Source organism: Cupressus sempervirens, chromosome 9, assembly GCF_028749045.1.
Source record: "Cupressus sempervirens isolate cs-2001-9-10 chromosome 9, ASM2874904v1, whole genome shotgun sequence".
Taxonomy (NCBI): Eukaryota; Viridiplantae; Streptophyta; class Pinopsida; order Cupressales; family Cupressaceae; genus Cupressus; species Cupressus sempervirens.
The window spans coordinates 567708659-567728789 of NC_143126.1; the positions used below are offsets into that span (position 1 = coordinate 567708659).

At 37.2% G+C, this 20131-nt stretch overlaps 1 protein-coding gene across 4 annotated transcripts in view; it reads right to left on the reverse strand.

The window, feature by feature from the left end:
* Positions 1–20131, reverse strand: part of FOLT1 (folate transporter 1) — a 242002-nt gene that overhangs the window by 21129 nt on the left and 200742 nt on the right. For all 4 annotated transcript variants that reach the window (XM_089801155.1, XM_089801153.1, XM_089801152.1 and 1 more), the window contains one exon: positions 11184–11255. In XM_089801155.1, the coding sequence (XP_089657281.1) occupies positions 11184–11255 (72 nt within the window). The remainder of the gene's footprint in view (positions 1–11183; positions 11256–20131) is intronic.

Genomic DNA, 20131 nt, shown 5'->3' on the forward strand with positions numbered 1-20131 from the left:
CATCTCAGCAGAAGTCTTCTGCTCCAGCACCAGATGGTTCCAAAAAGAACATTCAATGCAACTATTGCCACAAGTTTGGACACATGTAGGTTGAATGTTGGAAATGCTTAGCAACACAGTCTAAGCAATCAGGTTAGCAGCCCAAAGCGAATAGTGCAAAGCACACTAAGCAGGTGATATTTGCCTTTTACACTTTCATGACTAAAAGACCTGTAGATCATGTGAAGTCATTTGCCTGGTACATTGATTTAGGTGCCTCTTGTCATTTCACTTACTGCAGAAACTGGTTTACTGACTACCAGCCTTATTCAGACTCTGTTATTTTTGGTGGCGGAGAAGAGTACATAGTTGTCAGTAAAGGCAACATTCAGATTCAGTCTGTTGGGAGGAATCTCATATTCCTTGATGTGCACTACATTCCAGGGATGGAACTAAATCTATTCTCAGTCAGTCAGTTGCTGCGACATTCTCCACACTTGGCAGTCACCTTCAGTTCACATCAGTGCACCATCACTGATCGGGCGACTAAGTCTACTGTTGCAGTGGGTCTTGAGGATCATGATCTTTTCAGACTTGTTGATGCTGGTGATTCTTAGGACTTAGCTATGGCTGCTCGGTGATCTTTTGTCAGCACACTCTGAAATTAGCGATATGGGCACTTAAATGTGCATTATCTCTCACAACTTGCTCAAGATGAGCTTGTTCGTGGATTGCCAGAGATTCAGACTCAACACCTTGGAGTTTGTGATGCATGCCAGGCTGAGAAGCAACATCGCACACCTTTCCCCAGTGGCAATTCTTGGCGAGCTTCTCAGGTACTTCAACTTGTTCATGCCAATATCTACGGCCCTATGGCCACTCATATTCTTGGGTCTAAGTATTTTATGTTGTTTGTTGATGATTTTAGTAGAAAAATGTTGGTGTATTTCCTTAAAAAGAAATTAGATGCATTTCCTGTATTTCAAAAGTTTAAACCTTTTGTTGAAAAAGTGTCTAGAAAATCTATTATTACTCTTAGATCAGACAATGGGGGGGACTTTTGTTCTAATGCTTTCTCTAGCTTCTTGGATACACATGGCATCAAATGCCAATTAACTACACCCCACACGCCATAACAGAACAGTGTAATTGAACGTTGGAACAGGACAATCACTGAGATGGCTCGTTCCATGCTTGAACACAGACATGTTCCAAAGCAGTTTTGGGCAGAAGCAATTAACATTGCAGTTTATCTGTTGAATCGGTCACCCACAGTGGCAGTCAAAGGTAAAACTTCGTAAGAGGCCTGGTTAGCTCGAAAGCCTAGAATCAGTCACCTAAAGGTTTTTGGCTTTCTTGCTTTTGTTTGGATCCCTGATGCCTCACGCACCAAGTTGGATGCCAATAGTTAGAAACTGATACTTGCTGGATATAGCAGTCTTCACAAAGCCTACCGCCTGATTGATGTTGAGATATCTCGTCTCATCTACGGTCGTGATGTAGTCTTTGATGAGCAACAAGGACCATTCATGCTTGTTTCTCCTATTCTTGATCCAGCATACCAGCCTATGGTGGCTCATGATTTGGGAGTTCAGCCTCCATTAGGTCCACCTGATGAAAGGGCTCCAATAGCTCCTGCAACTCCAGTTATTCCAGTGATACCTGTACAGACACCTCCGGCTTCTCCTTTAGGATCACCTCGCTTTGTAGATGCTTCACCTGAGTTTGATCTAGATGCTTCTGATAAGGATCCTGCTAATCAAGCATCTCCTAGTACTAATGTTGGTCATTCTCCTATCCAGCCTAAGTGGTGGGCTAAGACACTTGCTGATCTTCGTGATGATGAGCTCATTGATGGGAGAACTGCCCGGAAAAAGAGCAAAACTACAAATTCTGTTAACTTTGCTCTCATGGCCAACATTCATAGTGTGTTTGAACCTCAAACATATTCTGAGGCTAAAGGAATTCCAAAGTGGGAATAGGCCATGACATCTGAACACCAGAGCTTGCTGAAGAACAACACTTGGGTCCTTTCTGATCTTCCACTAGGGAAGAAACCCATTGGTTGCAAATGGGTCTACAAAATCAAATACAAATCGGATGGTGCTTTGGATAAGTACAAAGCTCGTTTAGTAGCGAAGGGATTTTCTCAGTGTCAAGGCATTGATTATGAGGAGATCTTTGCTCCTACTGCAAAGATGAGCACATCAGATTAGTCCTAGCCATGGCAGCATAGTTTAGCTAGAAGGTCCATCAGATGGATGTCAAGAGTACTTTCCTAAATGGTGATCTCCATGAAGAGGTCTACATGACGCAGCCTCTTGGTTTCAAGGTTGCTCGTAAAGACAATCAAGTTCTCAAATAGGTAAAAGCTCTCTATGGCTTGAAGTAGGCCCCTCGGGCATGGTACATAAAGATTGATAATACCTCAGTGATCAAGGCTTCAAGAGGAGTTCTTTGGACTCAAATCTGTACATCAAGACTACTGACAGTGACATCATCCTTCTAGTTATCTATGTGAATGATCTGATCATCACTGGTAGTTCAACATATTTGATTCAGGGAGTCAAGCAAAATTTATGCCAGTCTTTCGATATAACTGACCTTGGGCTCATGCATTATTGCCTAGGTGTTGAAGTTTGGCAACAGTCTTCTAGTATATTCATCTCTCAGTCCAGATATGCCAGGGCCCTGTTAGACAAATTCTGAATGCAGGATTGCAAACCTACATCTACACCTATGGAGAAAGGTTTCAAATTATCAACAAAGTTTGATTCTCCTTCCGTTGATGATACTACATACAGGCAACTAGTAGGCAGCCTCATCTACCTCTCTGCTACTAGGCTTGATATCAGCTTTGCAGTCAGCTATATTTCACACTTTATGACAGCTCCTAAGGCTGATCATTGGATGGCAGCAAAGCATGTGCTTTGTTATGTGAAGGGCACTCTAGATTATGGACTTCTGTACTCTCAAAGTTCTAATCCTAAACTCAGTGGGGTCACAGATTCAGATTGGGTAGGCTCTGTTGATGATAAAAAGTCAATAGCTAGATATGTGTTCAGTCTGGGATCCGGTGCAGTCACATGGACTAGCAAGAAGTAGCAGGCAGTTTCTCTCTCTTCTATAGAGGCTGAATACAGAGGGACTATTAAGGTAGGATGTGAAGCTATTTGGCTTTGTTGGATGCTTGGGGATATGCAGATGTCACCAGTAGGACCGACTACTTTGTTTGTTGATAAGGAAGGCCTTATGAAGTTAGCACAGAATTTAGTCTTTCATGAACGAACCAAGCATGGGGATGTTCACTGTCATTACTTATGACAATTGGTTGAAGACGAGACTATAGATTTGCGGTATGTTCCTACCACAAATCAGACTGCAAACATTCTCACCAAGCCTCTTGGTCTTGATAAGTTTGTCAAATTCAGAGGACAGCTTGGTGTGTTAGATAGATTAACCATTAAGGGATGGTATTACAATAATAGAGAAAGTCATCTATTATTAGTTAATGGTTATCTCTTGTAAATATCTATTTAGTTTGCTTTCGTTTTTTGCTTTCTCTAGAATAGAATGTTTCTATTCTTTACAATTGTTTTCTAAGGAAACATCGTCTCATTCTTTTGTATAAATTGACCTTTCGGTCTCTCTTAATATCAAGCAAGTATTAACCAATTACCTCGTAATATGCCTTGTCAGTATGAAAAGATACTAGTGTCGCATAGAGTCACTAGGGGGCCGGAGGACTAAAAGACTAGCCGGGTAACCCTAGAGTTGGTACGTGCGATGACACTTGCCCACTAATAGTATAGATTTCCTACATGTCTTTGTTTGCCTCTGGGTCTAGATGTTGACATATCTTGGAACCTTTGAGTTAGATTACTTTTAGGGTTTCTCTTGACCTAGATATTAATTTTGATTTTTGGGATTGATATCCTGTGTGGGACCTGAGACTATCTCCTCAACACAGTGGGAGTGGACCTTTTTGGGTTACCATGAGGTCGGGTGGTAGTGCTTTTTACTTTTACTATTGAGATCTGTCCATCGATGCCGTGGCTGGAGTTCCTTGTTCTACATTTCCTTTCATTCTATCTTTGTGTATTATGATGGATGGTTGTATCTATATGATGGATGATTTTACTTATTGTATTGTATTTTGTTTCATGGATCCGAAAGGGATGATGTAATCTATTTATTTAATGTATATTCTTTCAGCCTTTCATACCCTGTGACATGTATAATGGATGATTGTGCATTCTAAATTTATTGCCAAGTGGCATGCAGAACAAATGTATATTATTTAAATGGACTGGACTTGTAGTTATTCTTTTATGTGGATGTGTTATTTATTTGACTTAGTATTAATTAAAATTAAATGTGACTCAACATCTTAGGATCCTTAAGGAATGTAATTTTTTATGTTTGCTTATGTATGATTGTATGTTATTGCTTCTGTTACTTTATGATTGTTGTATTGTTATTTTTTTTTAAAAAATATTTGGCAAACTTAGTAAAACTTTAGATTAGTTCTTTTGGATCCCTTGGCGGGGTGTTACAATAACATATAACAAAAGTGTGTATCAACAACTACTTGGTTTTATGATTCTAGTTTAATATATGTTCAGATGTATCCTTATGTGTGTGGCGAGCAACTTGATTTATTAATTCTCGTTATATTGAATCTGTGGTAATTGTACTCATATTCCTATAATTGAGTTGTGTACTTGAGTGTATACACAATTAGGAACAACCTAATTGTGTGCTAATTATGTTCAGATATTGATCATTGTATTTTGATTTTCATTATTGGGCCTTAGTTCATTTTTGGGACTAAGCGTCATCCGAAAGATAAAACCATTGCTTATTGATTGAATGAGTATTACTCAATCATAAGCACGTAATTCTATATCTAGAGTTTGAACTTTCGATAAAGGAATAGGTTTGTGCGGTGCGCCTGGGTTGTTCCCTCAGAGTAGGAGGATTTTCCCATGATAACAACTGTATCATCTGTTATTGTATTCATGATTATAGCATTTTTATATTTTGGTTCAAAAACATCAACATTTAGTGGTAGAGCATACAATTACTAGTGATACTAATATCAAAACTACATTGCATGAGTTAGAGTCATTTAATAATGCACAAGAGGAGTTGTTTGATAGTCAAATGTGCAAAGCTGCTTGCACTAAATTGCAGCCAGGTAGAAATATATGTTAAGTGCATAATTTGATTTTATAACTTAGTCTAAAAGTTGGAAATGAGATGGCTTTTTTTCTCCTTTTTCTTATGTCTGATAGATGTTGGCAAATGTTCTAGCCTAAAACCCCAAACCTTCAAAGAATTGTCATTCGCATATTGGTCATCAACAAACACTTCAATAATCAACAAACCATCATGATTAACTCTCAGGTATAGATTATCTAACCTTGCATGCCAAGCTCTTGGAGCTTGCTTCAATCCATATAGTGCTTTCTTAAGTTTACATGCCATGTTTTCTTGCTCTGCCAATGGAAATTCATCAGGTTGCTCAATGTATACCTCTTACTCCAATTTGCCATTCAAGAAAGCTAATCTAACATCCACTTGATAAACTTCAAATTTCTTGTTAGATGCATATGCCAAAAAATAGTCTAATTGCTTCTAATCTAGGCACAGAAGCAAAAGTTTCTTCAAAATCAATACCTTCTTATTGTGAACAACCTTTACATACCATTCTTGTTTTCTTTCTTACCAGCCATGCAACGCTTCGGGTTGAAGTGTAACTAGAGCACACTCGAGCACATTCACTCGAAAAGGTACAATAGACTGCATGTGGAGAGATTGAATGATCTAGTATTTGTTCATTACAACCTTTGTCTCAGAATGAGACAAATTATGTATAGTGACTCTAGCTCGGTCATGCTAGAGGAGGTAGATCTAGAATCTAAGTGGGTCATAGAGTCTAGCGATCTTGTCTTTATTGATCGAATAGAGAGATTATGGTTGTGGCCATCATAGAGGAGGATAGAGAGGTTGAGGTTGTTAGAGTAATAAGATATTGCCTTATTAATTAAATCATTTTATTTTTAATTATTAAGTCACTTATTATCTCTACTTTACTTAAGCTAAACTTTAGGCATATAATAATTAATTATTTTATTAATTGTTATCATGCAACCTAGGCTTTACCTGTTAGGGTTTTGATCTACTTTTATAAGGATTGATCTCTTTGCAATTTATTAATTCACTTTTGATAATAGCAATCTCTTTTTTGCTCATCAAGAATGTCTCATCTATGGATTTGGGCATTCCAGCCTCCATACATTTTGCTTCTCTCTTTCTGTGAGAGGTGTTTGCATGTAGGTGATCCTTGGAATTTGAAGCGAAAATATATTGCTCGGAGATTGGGTACATTTCCCGGGGCAGCGGTTTTGAGATTTTTGGCAAGAAAATTGAGATTTTTTGGCATGGAAATCAATAAATTTTTCTCAAAAATTGAGATTTTTACACAAATCAAGATTTTTTGGAACACAAATCGAGATTTTTTGGCTCGCAAATCAAATTTTCACGAAAATTGAGACAGTTTTGGTACAAAATTGACACACTTCCCGAAGTAATTTCTAGTACTATTGGGCATGCTTTCCAAGGTATTTTGGGACAAATCCCGAGGTGGTAGTTTTTTATTTTTCCCTTCCAACGCTTTTTTCACCTACATGTGGTCTTTTGGCCATAGCTTGTTCATTTAGACTCAATTTTCCGCAAACGAAATATCGCCAGAAAGCAGGTTTCGAGCCTGTCGTGATGGTGCAGTTTATTTGGAATTTTGATGCTGTTTGGTTGTTGATTTTTGCAGTCATAGTCAAAGGTTCTATTTTGCACTCTAGAAGACATATCTTGAGACATTCTATTTTCTAGATTCTGCTCCAAGCGCATCCCATTCAGTTTTTTGTTCTCTTGCATTTTGGTGGATATCTTGATTGTTTCAGGTCTAGAGATTGGTTATGTTTTTCCAGATGATGTTTTCATGGGTTGTACTATCTCTTGTATCGGCCTTATCTCTCTTTTGATCTTTGTTGACATCCTTTTGTAGTATTTTTCCAAACGAACTGAGACAAAGTGCCCACTCTATCACATTTTGGGATCTTGCACATCTTTGTGTTTTGTTGTACTCGCACTACATTATAAACTGCCTTGGGGGGTTTCATGTTAGCCACATTCGCCATCTTCCTTTGTCAAGTGAGTATTCCTTCCACGACATTAGCCTCATGATGTGTTGATGACATGTGCCATTATAGGTGTTCGTATTTCTTTTGCACTCTCAATGTTCCTAGTTCTTCTTTCTATAGGAGATATTGAATTCAGTTTCAGTGTTCATGTCTTAGCTCTAAACACTATAGCGGAGTTATGTCAGCTCTATTGCTTTCTTGGTTCGATGGAGTGAGCTATGTATTTAGTATTTGATCCTATGTACTAGGTGATTGCAATGGCTGGATACCTATGTATTTCGGTGAGATGGATCATTTATTATATAGACATTCTTTCATTCCTATTTTTGAAGGCCATGAAGATACCTTCCATCTTCGATTGATCGGCTCTTCAAATTTAGTCTTCTCTACCTGGTCATGTTCTATACAGTGGAGGTTCTTTAGATCAAAAGTTTGGCAGTGTTTGTAGCTTCATGCTTCAATGGTGTTTTTCATGATCATCCTTTTATTCCTATCTTTTGGAACATTCTTTCCATCTCTTTTTGGAGTAGGGTTTTACCCATGTGGTTTTCTCTATTTCTCCTCTTTACAAAGATTTGGTTGTGCTTGGATACCCCATCAAGCCTTGTTGCTAGGACCCAAATTTGCTTTCAACAGTAGTTTTTAGGTTTTTAGCTACTCCCTAAGTTTATCTTAAGGGGGGGTGTTAGAGTAATAAGATATTGTCTTATTAATTAAATCATTTTGATTTAATTATTAAGTCACTTATTATCCCTAGTTTACTTAAGCTAAACTTTAGGCATATAATAATTAATTATTTTATTAATTATTATCATGCAACCTAGGTTTTACCAGTTAGGGTTTTGATCTCCTTTTATAAGGATTGATCTCTTTGTAATTTATTAATTCACTTTTGATAATAACAATATCTTTTTTGCTCAACAAGAATGTCTCATCTATGGATTTGGGCACTCCAGCCTTCGCAGATTTTGCTTCTCTCTTTCTGTGACAGGTGTTTGCATGCAGGTGATTCTTGAGAGCTGTGGGGTTGATTTTTTATCAACTTCAACAGAGGTTGTGGCCATGCCAGAGGAGGATAGACAATAATCAAACATAGGCATAGGCACAATTGATGTTGGTCAAAAATGGTGTCTCGTGAAAAGAGACTATGGTTGTTCATAGTGTTTAGTCATTCAAGACCTACCTTAGATGCCTTATAGGAGTGATGCAGCCTCCTTTGAGGTTGAGGTTGAGCCATAGACTTGTTTTTGTTTTCATATATGTTTGGATTCTAGAACATTTGATGTCGTAGATTTCGTATTCTATGAGTTTTAAATACATTTGACAATATTTATGATTATATATATCTAAGTTTGCTATTTCCTTCAACTACAGATGTGTTTGTACTTATATGATCGATGTATATTTATGTATGTGATCAAATTATCTTATATTTGATGATATTATTGTGTCTTTAAGCTTATTCAATAGAGAGTAGATGAGACAAGTTATAAATCCTAAAAAATCTCTAAATTTCTTGGGGTTTTTAGAAGTGCAGACGAATATACTGGGGGGTGTGGTGAATCAGTATATTAACAATTTTTGCTGATTTGAAATTTTTATCCTAACAATTGCTTTAATAACTTCAAATAATGAAATTAACAATTATGCACTTGAACACAATAACAAAAGGATTTACGTGGAAACCCAATGCCGGAGAAAACCTTGCCAATTTAAATGTTTTTTATAACTTTGTATCTTTTTACAATATGTATGTAGGCTCCAGCTTTGTTATGTGAGCACCTACTCACTGGAAGCTACAACTCCCACAGTTTGCAAGCTCCAACCCACTAGAAGCACCTACTCCCACTTCTGATATGAAACTTGATATTCCACCTGTCTTTGTTGCTTCTTCAACTGATGATGGAAACTATGTGATTTCTTCTTGAAGTCCACCAATCTTTCTTTAATAGATATCTATTCTTTCTCTCCTCACACTGCTCTTAAAATTCTGATTAAAGATATATTTCTCAGATTTATAATATCTGAATATATTTCCTTTATTTCTGCTTTTCTCTTACCCAAGCTACTCAAGCTGCTGACTTGCTTTTCAAATGATTTCTTCCCTTATTTATATCCTATACAAGACGTGACTCTTCATAATTAAAGGTCATGTCTTTTCTTTAATAAAATAATATTTGCAAACTAAACTCACTTTAGTTTAGTTATATTTTGTCAATGTTCTTTTATTTAAGGGAATGCCGCTGAATTAAACCAACTTCAAAAGTTATTTCCTTATTATATTCTGGTTTTAATGTTGCCGCTAACTTCATCCTTTCACTTCTATCACTGATCTGTTGATGACTAGATGCCAAACGAGCTTGGTCAACATTTTAATTTAATCTCTGCAGATATTGTTACATGTGTGTCTTTCCCTCATTCCAAGGAATTTGCTTTATGGCAAAAATGTTTTCCTTATGTCTTTGATATTTGATGGACTCGTATGAGGATATGCCAACCTGTGATGAAATTATTCAATACTGTCTAACTAATGTTTGTCTGCATTGAAACTTCCTTCAAATTGATGTGGTTTGTTTACAGACTAATCATCAGGCCTGTCTTCTCACTTATCGCTATGTCTTCTCATTTATTACTGTTTCTTTAACCATGCTATTGATAAATCAGCTATTACTGTTTTGATTTCCTTATTTATTGTTTATCGCAGTTATTTATTTCTCTTCTATGGTGTATGACATCAATCCTTCAATCACCGCTGACTTGGTTCTTACTACTGAACTGGGCCTCTGAAAATATGTGTCTTGCTTGGACAGGAATTGCTTCATACTATGTGTTTTTATCGATCAGCCTTTCATCATTTCCTTGTTAATAATTATCCAAACATTTCTGTCTTCTGACATGCCACTTGGTCATCGCTGACTGTGTATTTGCTTTGTTTGTATCAGATAAACTCATTTAAACGGCTGACTGGATTATCGATGTGGTGCTTGCAGTGGATATTATTAAACATTTCTTCAGTCTCATTTCTTTATTGTCTCTAATATATTGTAATCGTATCTCACATTTTGTGTAGACTTTTCTTACTCTCATACAGGACACTGAATCCTCTGAATTAATAGATGGTTGATGTTTATCATACTCCGTCTATTGGGGTAGCATAGTATGTAGATATTGCAATTTCTGATTGTGTGTATACTGGTCTCAACCCTCCTTCTTCGCCTATACCATGTGGAACACTTGCAGCTATATTTTCTTTGATTTTATCGAAACTCTTGATTATTTTTCAATTTGTTCTCTGTGTAAGCTGGCTGTGTGTCCTCCTCTTGTATATGTTGTCAGTTATTGGTAACCCTTAGCGTATGGCTTTTGCAAATCAATGTTCTTCTAAACCTGCCGAACAGTGTTGAGATATTATTTTGAAAATTCTTTCTTGGTGTATTCATGGGTGCCTTCAATTTAGTCATCATTATTTGTTGTGGTTTATCTAGATATGTGTTCTATTAGCTCTGTAATTTTGTAGGATATATACACTTTAAAATATCTAATATATAGATACATCCAAATCTGCATCATGCTTGACATCAATGACAATTGCTCATCATTTTTCACTTTGCCAAGTTTTGCTAAGTTTTTTGTCGAGTCCCAAGTCCTAAGTTGGGTCAACCTTGCCGAGTCCAAGCAAGTCTGAGCCTAGGAACTTTAGTTTTTAATAGATCTATTTTTTGTTTTTTTATCTTATAATAATAATCTAAGAAACCAATTCTATTATGGTCTCTGACAACATATTTGTATGATAGCTTAATATGTATAATTTCAAATCTCATGCTTTCAAAAGCCTAACTATTTGTCACACAAAAGACTAAGAAAATGATTGATATCACGAGGAGGAGATTGTTTAGCCATAGGTTTTGACAGAGATCAAGAAAATCGTCCATCTCTGAATAAAAAAGAAAACAACTGTCAAAGAATGTTGAATTATAAAATATAGGTCCCCAAGATCACCTGATAAGGATATGTTGATAAAGCAGCAAAAATCTTTGAAAATGCTCCCATGGCAACATAGTCTGTGGAAGTCTGCATGAAAACAATATCGAATTTCACATTTACTAAAGAAAAGCTTTACAATGCATGAAGAAAAGAATCATTCTTGCAACATAGTCTGCATGAGAAAAATTTGAACTTCCCATTTACTGAAGAAAACCGTACATTGGCTTTTGAATGCATGTACAAAAGAATCATTCTTACAAGAACAAAAATGAAACAAGAAACTCTTGAATAAAAAACAATGGGGTCAAGGTCAAGGCCCCTGCCATAAAAGTTATACAGATCCTGCCTATATATGATCATGTGCCATGTCTTGATCTGGTGTATTTAAGTGGAACAAGCTATAACAAGCTTTTCTTAACTTGGATAGAATACTCTAGTTAAGCATGCTCAGTAACCAACTTCCTGAATCCTATATAATAACCATCACTATGGATTACAAAGAACTTAATTTAATGGTGCTCTTTTATACCCATTATATTAGAAACACATGTACTAAACACTATCTTTTTTCCTGATATAGAATAAGCAAATAGATAGACTAAAAATTTAAATAGTTACCATGGAAGAGTCAAGATATAAAAACTGGTGTTGCCTTAAAGTACTCCTTTCAGTTGATTCAAAGAGAAGAATATGGGACAGTCAACTTAAGATTAAAAAAATATATGTGGTTCCAATGATAACAAATAGCTATAATGATATATAGATATCATGATCAGTGGTGAATCGAAACTGAAAACAGGCATCTTCTTTCCTCCCTGAGGAGTGATTTCCATGTGGAGGTTGTAGAAGCTTTCTCTGATCATTGAGGCTGTTTGCCATACATTCATTGTGATTTCTGGGTGAATAGACATAGTCTCCAGTTGATTCCATCCATAGTAGGGTTCTTGGAGCAAATCCACCAAATCCTTGATGGCTTGAGTGAGATGGGAGCTCAGCTTGCATTTAGGTGAAAGTTCAATACTATGTCACACTCCGATAAAGGAAATAGACAACACAAATCCAGCTTTTCAACATGATGCACATAAAGTGACATGTTTTGAATTTTAAAATTATGTTACGTGATCAAATATAGTATCTTAAATGCAGTTTATGTTATAGTATCTTAAATGCAGTTTATGTTTGTATTTTTTTCTTTTAATAGGTATTTATGTTTGTATTTTTTAATTTAATATATGTTTGGAGATTTATTTTTAAAGTTTAACAGTATAATTTAATTATTGGAATAAAGATAAGAAAACGAGTTAAGAGGCCTCCACTTTTTATAGTTTTTTTTCTCCTTAATTTATTTTTCTCCATTTTGTTAACATGAAGCATTAGTGCATGTAATAAAAAAAGATCTTTTAAAAAAAATTCTCCATGGAATTACTTGAAATCTTTCCCTCAAGAGGAATTTTTGCATCCTCATGCATTCCCATGCATTTGGCAACCTCATTCATGCTAAAAGTGTTTTGTTTCAGCCTCATTTGGAGCCACGTTTTGGACAAAAAAACCCAGATTTGGGCCTTTAAAATTCACGTTTTTGCCAAAGGAGGAGTTGTTTTGGAGTTTTGATCATTATAGATGACATTGGAGGGCACATTTTTGCATTCTATGGTAAAAATCAACTTATTTGCTGCCCTTGTGGAATCACGTTTTATCAAAAACGGGTTTTTCCTTTCATTTTTGGCTAAAAAAGTTTGAGGTTTGAGGGATTTTATGGCACGTTTTTGGCATTGTGCATAAAAAACGCCTCATTTACTGCCCACTGAATTCCTCTTGCAAAGTTTGAAAAGATCCAAGTTTGTTGGAGAATTTTTCAACATTGGAGCTTCTTCCTCCTTCATTTTTGGCATACAATCATCGTGCAAGTAGACATTTGCCCTGTTGTTAAGGTCGTCGGAGGAACACTTTTGCCCTGTACGCACCTTGTTCCCCAACTAAGTATCACCATGGCTAACCACATTGTGATAGCCGATTTTTTTCTAGTGAACCTAGATAATATGGAGGTTATTCTAGGCATACAGTGGATGGAGACACTTGATGAATACACAGATTTTCAAGTAGATGGACTTCACTTTTGTTGTTGATGGAAAGAAGGTTGTTTTATGTGGGATAGCCAATGAGGGAGCGAAGGAAGTTTCGGCACAGTGGATGGAGGCCATTTTTCGGCATGATGACATTGCATGGGTTGCACATTGTTTCATTTCGGAAGAACCTATTAAAGGAGAATAGACACCCATTAGGATGATGATCTTCAAAATATCTTGAGTATCCATGAAAAAGTTTTTATAGACATTCCTCCTAACATATCCCTCCATCATGGGTTTGAGCATACCATCGAGTTGGAAGCTGACACCAAACCAATTATCACCACGCCATATCGCCATCCCAAAAAACTCAAAGATGAGATCAAGTCAAGAGCTGCTCGTGAAAGGATGGATCTATCCCAGCTCTAGCCCTTTTGCATCATCAGTGGTATTGGTAAAAAAAAGGATGGGACAATGCACATGTGTGTGGACTATCATGCGCTGAATAAGAAGGCAATAAAAAATAGCTACCCTATTCCCAGGATTGATGAATTATTGGATGAGCTACATGGTGCGATTTATTTTTCAAAAATAGATTCTTCATTTCGGATAACATTAGATTCACATGTGGGAAGAAGATGTGGACAAGATGTTTTTTCGTTGTCACTATGGGCATTATGAGTTCCTAATCATACCGTTCAGATTAATGGATGCTTCGACCACTTTTCAATCTTGCATGAATTGCATCTTCAACAAACAATTGCATAAGTACTTGCTAGTATTTTTTTGATGATATCCTTATTTATAGAAAAACTTGGGAAGAACACTTGAGACATTTGGATGAAGTCCTAGGGATCATGAAGGCTCAGTCTTTGTTCGCCAAGTAATCCAAGTGTGAGTTCGGGATGACAGAAATATTGTAACTAGGGCATGCTGTAAGTAAATATGGAGTGTAGGTCCACCAGGAGAAGATTCAAGCTATCCTGGATTGGCCCCAACCAAAATCGCTCTCTGAAAAGAGGGTTCTTGGGACTGTGCAATTATTATCGAAGGTTTGTAAACGATTTCTCTCAGCTCAGCACATAATTGACAAATCTGACTAAGTAAGGTTCCTTCAAGTGGAATGAAAGAGCGCAACACACTTTTGATAAATTAAAAGAAGAAATGAGCACTTGCATGGTTTTTGCCTTACTTGATTTCACCCGAACATTCATTCTAGAGTGTAACGCATTCGGAGAAGGCATTGGTGCAGTATTAATGCAAGATAGACAACCTACAAGCAGAGCGTTTATATTCCATTTATGACAAGGAGATGTTGGCCATAGTGCATGCATTGGCCAAATTCTGATAGTATCTAGTAGGTACCAAGTTTGTCGTCTGCACCGATCATAATAGTTTGAGATAATTTCTGGACCAACGGGGCCTGAACAGGAGACAACAAAAATGGGTAAGTAAGATTCAGACTTTTGATTTTGACATTTAATATGTGAAGGGGAAGAACAATGTGGTTGCAGATGTCTTGTCAAGAAAACCTGCATCTGCTTACTGTCTCAGATTTCAGCTGATTGGAAAGCACATTTATTGGTGTAATATTTCGAAAACACATTTGCATGTAAGCTAATGGACGATGACATTCAAGATGACCGATACAAGGTGGTGGATGACATTATTTACTATAAGGATCGGATATACTTAGTGCCTAAATCCAAAATGAAGCTCAAAAGCCTGGAGGAAATACATGCCACACCCTTGGTTGGACACCTGGGTTTTCTCAAAACCTATAGACAGCTTAGGGAGAGGTTTTCATGCAAGGGACTTGAAGGAGATGTATTGCAGTTCGTACGGGAATGTGCAGTCTGTTAGCAAAACAAATCCTAACACACTTTACTTGTCGGATTATTACAACCCTTGCCTATACCTAAACAAAAGTGGGAAAGTATCTCCATGGACTTCATCACTGGACCCATCCGCACAACCCCCAGACTTCACTGTACGGCTGCATTTTCAGACCGTACAGACACCTCAATCAATACCACTACGACTGCATGTGTTGCACACAAACCATACAGCCATTTGCATACCATACAACCATCTTGCTCCATATCGTACGACTGCCTTGCTCTAGACCGTACGGTTGCCTCCAACCAGTCGTACGGACACCTCTCATCACCCCTCAGGCCATACGGCCATATTGTTTTTCAAATTTGAATCATACGGACTACCTGAGTATCACCATACAACCAATCTCTTGTTCTGAGTTTGGGCATTAGGCAAGTGACAACAAGAATAGATCATTAGAAAATCCACATCAATATCTAATGCAGACAAGAACCACTTCTTCAGCTTCTAATTCCTGCACCTTGAGTGAGGCTAGAGAGAATGTAATGTTTGAGTAATGACCTTTCCCCCTTTTAGCTTTAGTTTGAAACCCTTTTCTAGCTCCAAAGTGAATGAACCATCTTTCTTGTTACCCTTAACTTGAGATTTTTTGCCCATTAGATGAAAATGGTTGCGATTCAGTCAATCTTTTAGTTTGATTCTCTTTAGACCCCTTCCTTTCAATTATGTATTTGTGTCCATCAGTATGGCTTGAAATCAATCAAATATTGAATTTGATTCCTTCTGCTGCCATTGGATAAGGGCAAGAAGAGCTTCACAACTTGACTGTTGTGTATTCTGGGTCCAAGATCATGCCATCGTCCTCAATCCCTTTTGGAATAGGGAATAAGTTAAGATCAATGATCTGCTGTAATGTGAGCCAATAGTAGTCCATTCTAGTTACATTTGTTTCACTCCAAAGACCTATCCAAACATCCTCCATGCGGTGAACATGGGTGAATGTTCTCTTCATCTTCAAGTTCATCCCTCTGTAGTCACCCATACTAGTTTACTTTCTTCCATGCCTCCTCAGACACTCTGTTCTTTACCAATTCTTCATCAAAGCAACAATTAAAATGCCCATAGAAGGCATCCTACATTCTTCAATAGTGGTACTTGCATTGTGTGAGAGTGAGTTATTTGTAGTAGTTCTAGATTGGAACTAAGGCCCTGTCTCCCGTAGTACAAAGTCCTAAAAATGTCCCCATGGGCACAACAATGTAAACCATATAGGATTTCATGTGGAAAGAGAGGGAGCTCTTCACATGAACCAATTGCTCACATATGGTGATGCTTAATATTTCCCCCCAATAGGTGTGCTCTCTTCTTTCTAGGATCTGATAAATAAACTTGTACTTCCATGGCTCAAAATGATTGGATTCTCTAAGGCCACAAACTCTGCAAAGAAGAATAATCAAGTCATTGACTTCTTGAGAGATATCAGTTATGTGCATTACCTTTGACCATCTAGAGAAGTTTACCCTCTTGTTAAATAACCACTTATTGTCAGAGTACTTGATGTAATCATGTTTGTTTTCATTCCATAACTGCAGAGACTCTGGACTATTTGGAACTTTGAAAACCTTTTCTATCACATTCTGGTGTAAGTTAAGGACACCTTTCCCATCTACATCATTGACTGACTTTGTTTTGGCAATGAAATGATTTGCACATTCCCATACAAATTCAAGCTCAAGGGCTGCCATAGGGAAAGTAGAGACCAAGTGGATATGACTTCTCTTGATTCGTAGGATGTCTTCTTGTGAGATGCCTCAATCCTTTGCAGGAAATTTGTCATGTCAACATGACCAATTTCTGTATTTGTGATCCCATCAAATGAGGACAAAACTTGAGATGGGGCACTATGCGATACCCATCGCTCGGTTGGTGGGGAAAGAATTTGACAGGTTAAGGCCAGGGGGGCTAACAACCAAGAGCTCTAACATCAGAGGCCTATAAATTCTATAGGTCGTGCCCTAAAGAAAGTAGTAAGTCCAGTGTGTTGGGCTTGATTCCTGCCCCTATCCAAGTAGTCAACCGAAGCTAAAGTGCCCCCTGCCATTCTATAGGCCGGAATGGAAGATTTGTCACCAATTCCGCTCATCATTCTATCTAATTATTAACAACCTCTCTGGCACATCGCATTGGATAACAAACTCACTCATCCATCATCGCGATTCTTCCATTTCGTCAAAGGATGCCCCCGGCCTAGTAATAATATGTTTGGGGGCACGTCTGGGGAACATAGTGAATAATGGTTGGGGCGATTGTTGTAGGGCCGCCCTACCATTTTCTAGGCTACCATAGAATAGTAGGGGACCATCCCACTCGACTGTTTCAAGATTCAGTGCTTCAAAGTTTATCACTCTGCACGCACCATGTTACGTATAGAATCTGGTAGGCCCTAGTGTTTATTTGGGCAATTCCTTGTTATAATAGTATTTCGTCTTGCCCTTTCCTTTTGAGTGTTTAGATTCTTCAGACATGTCATGAGCTCCAACATGAAAGTTCCAAAGGGTGAAAACGTCATCTAATGGATCGGATCAATGAAGGCCTTTGGGATTTGAGTCACAATGATGGATCTATGAGGGATAAGTGTTCAAAGCATGATTTAGATACTTTTTGAAAACTTTGGAAGGCTGAAAATGGTTGGAGCAGCTTCTTTTTTGGGCAATAATGGACATAATTGGGTTTTTGAGAGTGGACTACACGTAGGCAAAAATGTGTCTTTTGCATTGAATGGTTAAGAATGCAACTTGGGAGTATATGGATGTAGTTGGATAAGAATTTTGTGTTTTAAAATATGAGCTTTTCCCAAAATTGGGTTTTAGGAATGCATTTACATATGGTGAAAAAAACTCACTATTTTTAGCTTGTGCAAATATGCAATCGGATTTAGGAATCCGATTACACATTTGGGAAATGTGGAGTTTGGCAAATTTGGAAATGGATTGGATACAAAAACTGGAAATATGGAAAGACACTTGCATTCTTTAGGGGAAATTCCAACTTTTTCTTCACAAACAAACTAAAACACGCAGCCGACAAGCACACATTTATTTACCAAAACAAAGAAAAGAAAATGAAGAATTTACCTCTTGCTTTCACTCAACTTGATGACTTTCAGCACTTCACTCTTGTATGCAAATTTATTTTTGGATGAAGAACTTTTGCACTACAAAGAATGAGAGTTTTGAACTTATTTATCAACTTAGAACAAAAAATCTAGGGCTGCAACTAAACAAATGGAAAGAAAAGAGCAAAAAAATGCGTCAAATATGCAAAATAATCAAGAAATGCAAACAAAACTCAAATCTTACATTTACTTGGAGAGCAAAGGGAAAAACTTGGAGCAAGAAGAAGTTGGAATGGAACTCTCTTCTCTAAAATTGGGTTTAAGGAATGTGTTTGCATGTGATGATCAAATGCCTTTGAGAAACTCTAACTCTAGCCCTAAATCACATGTTTCATGTGCAAATGCATATTGTATTTGATGCAAGTGTGCCTTCAATGTGCCAATTGCACTTCCTGGGCTCACTTATACATCGGAAACGCCCTGTCAAATGCAGATCGCGGTTTTAGGGGATGTTTGCATATATTAAAAATGTGGCAAATGCAAAGTGCAAGAGAGAATAACCTCAACTGTCCAAGTAAACCGCACTTTTTGGAGTGCCTTGCACTTTTTTAAATGAAGTCTCGCAGAAATCAGGCTTTTCCAGCCTCTTTACAAATAACGTTTCTCCTTCAAATGCCCAAAATCGGGATTTATGTGAGCACTTGCATATGTTAAATGCCATGGCAAGATCATGAAGTTGAAACACCCAAGCAAATTGGGTTTCCAAATCACAATACATATCTAAAATATGTGTATATGGAAACGATAATAACATGTCAACTTAAATGCCCAAATAAAATAAACTTTTCATGTTGAAATGTGAAATATCCCAAACCGGATATTTACCCGATTTTTCCTCAAAATATGTTTAGAACTAAACATGTGCAGTAGTATTACAAAACACAATAGAAACCAGCAGAACCTCCAACAAATATTAAGTCGTTCTTTCTCAAAATGATACTCAGGACTCAAGCATATAAACATGCATTACAGACCCACAATATAAAATTAGACAAACTCTCATAAAACTCCTTAAACAACGTTATTGCATCATACAACAGCAATACAATAACCAGTACTCGAAATCCAATCTTAAACACAGAACTTACATTAAGATTGGAACACTCAGGAACTTGTAAGTGCATATGAGACACCTAAAATGATGTCTCCATGGACAATGGGTTTGTGTCCACTGTTTGTTGGCACAAGGGGCTATGTCCTGACACTGGCTGAAAGCTGAAGCTTTCCAATTACTCTCCCAAGAGAGAAACTGAATTTTCAATAATAAACCAAGCATGCCAAATGAATGAGTCTCATCTCCTTTTATCTTTACAGCTGTGACTCTTCGACTCCTTTCTTGGCCTTTCATCTTATCTCTCTATCCTATTTAGCCAACTTTATAATATTAAATTGACCCTTTATAATTTGAGTCTATGCTCTCCAAGTCAATTTTAATATTATACAAATATGTCTTTAACTTTTCTAAGGTCCCAAAAAGGGGACATTACAAAACTCCCCTCCTTGAAATTGCTTGTCCTCAAGAAATCAATACCAGGATCCCATACGAATCAACAGGTAGCTCTACAGGCCAAACTGAAAACAAATCTGGTCATGTTGCGAAGCAAGGTGCCACTTTGCAATCCATCCGTTAACCGGATTCTTGGATCCCATATAACTCTATGAAAAAATGTTGCACCTATAAATTGTACAACTCTGATCATCACTACATCCAACCTCAAACTACATAGTACTACAACCAAGTCCTCAACAAGCCATATGTACATACAATCAACACTTGGATCCCAAACCCTGTTGTCATAACCAGCCAATATGATAAGGTAGAAATGTATCAGTAAACTAAGAATAACCCAATAGATGGTGACAACTCGACCTAAATAGATGAT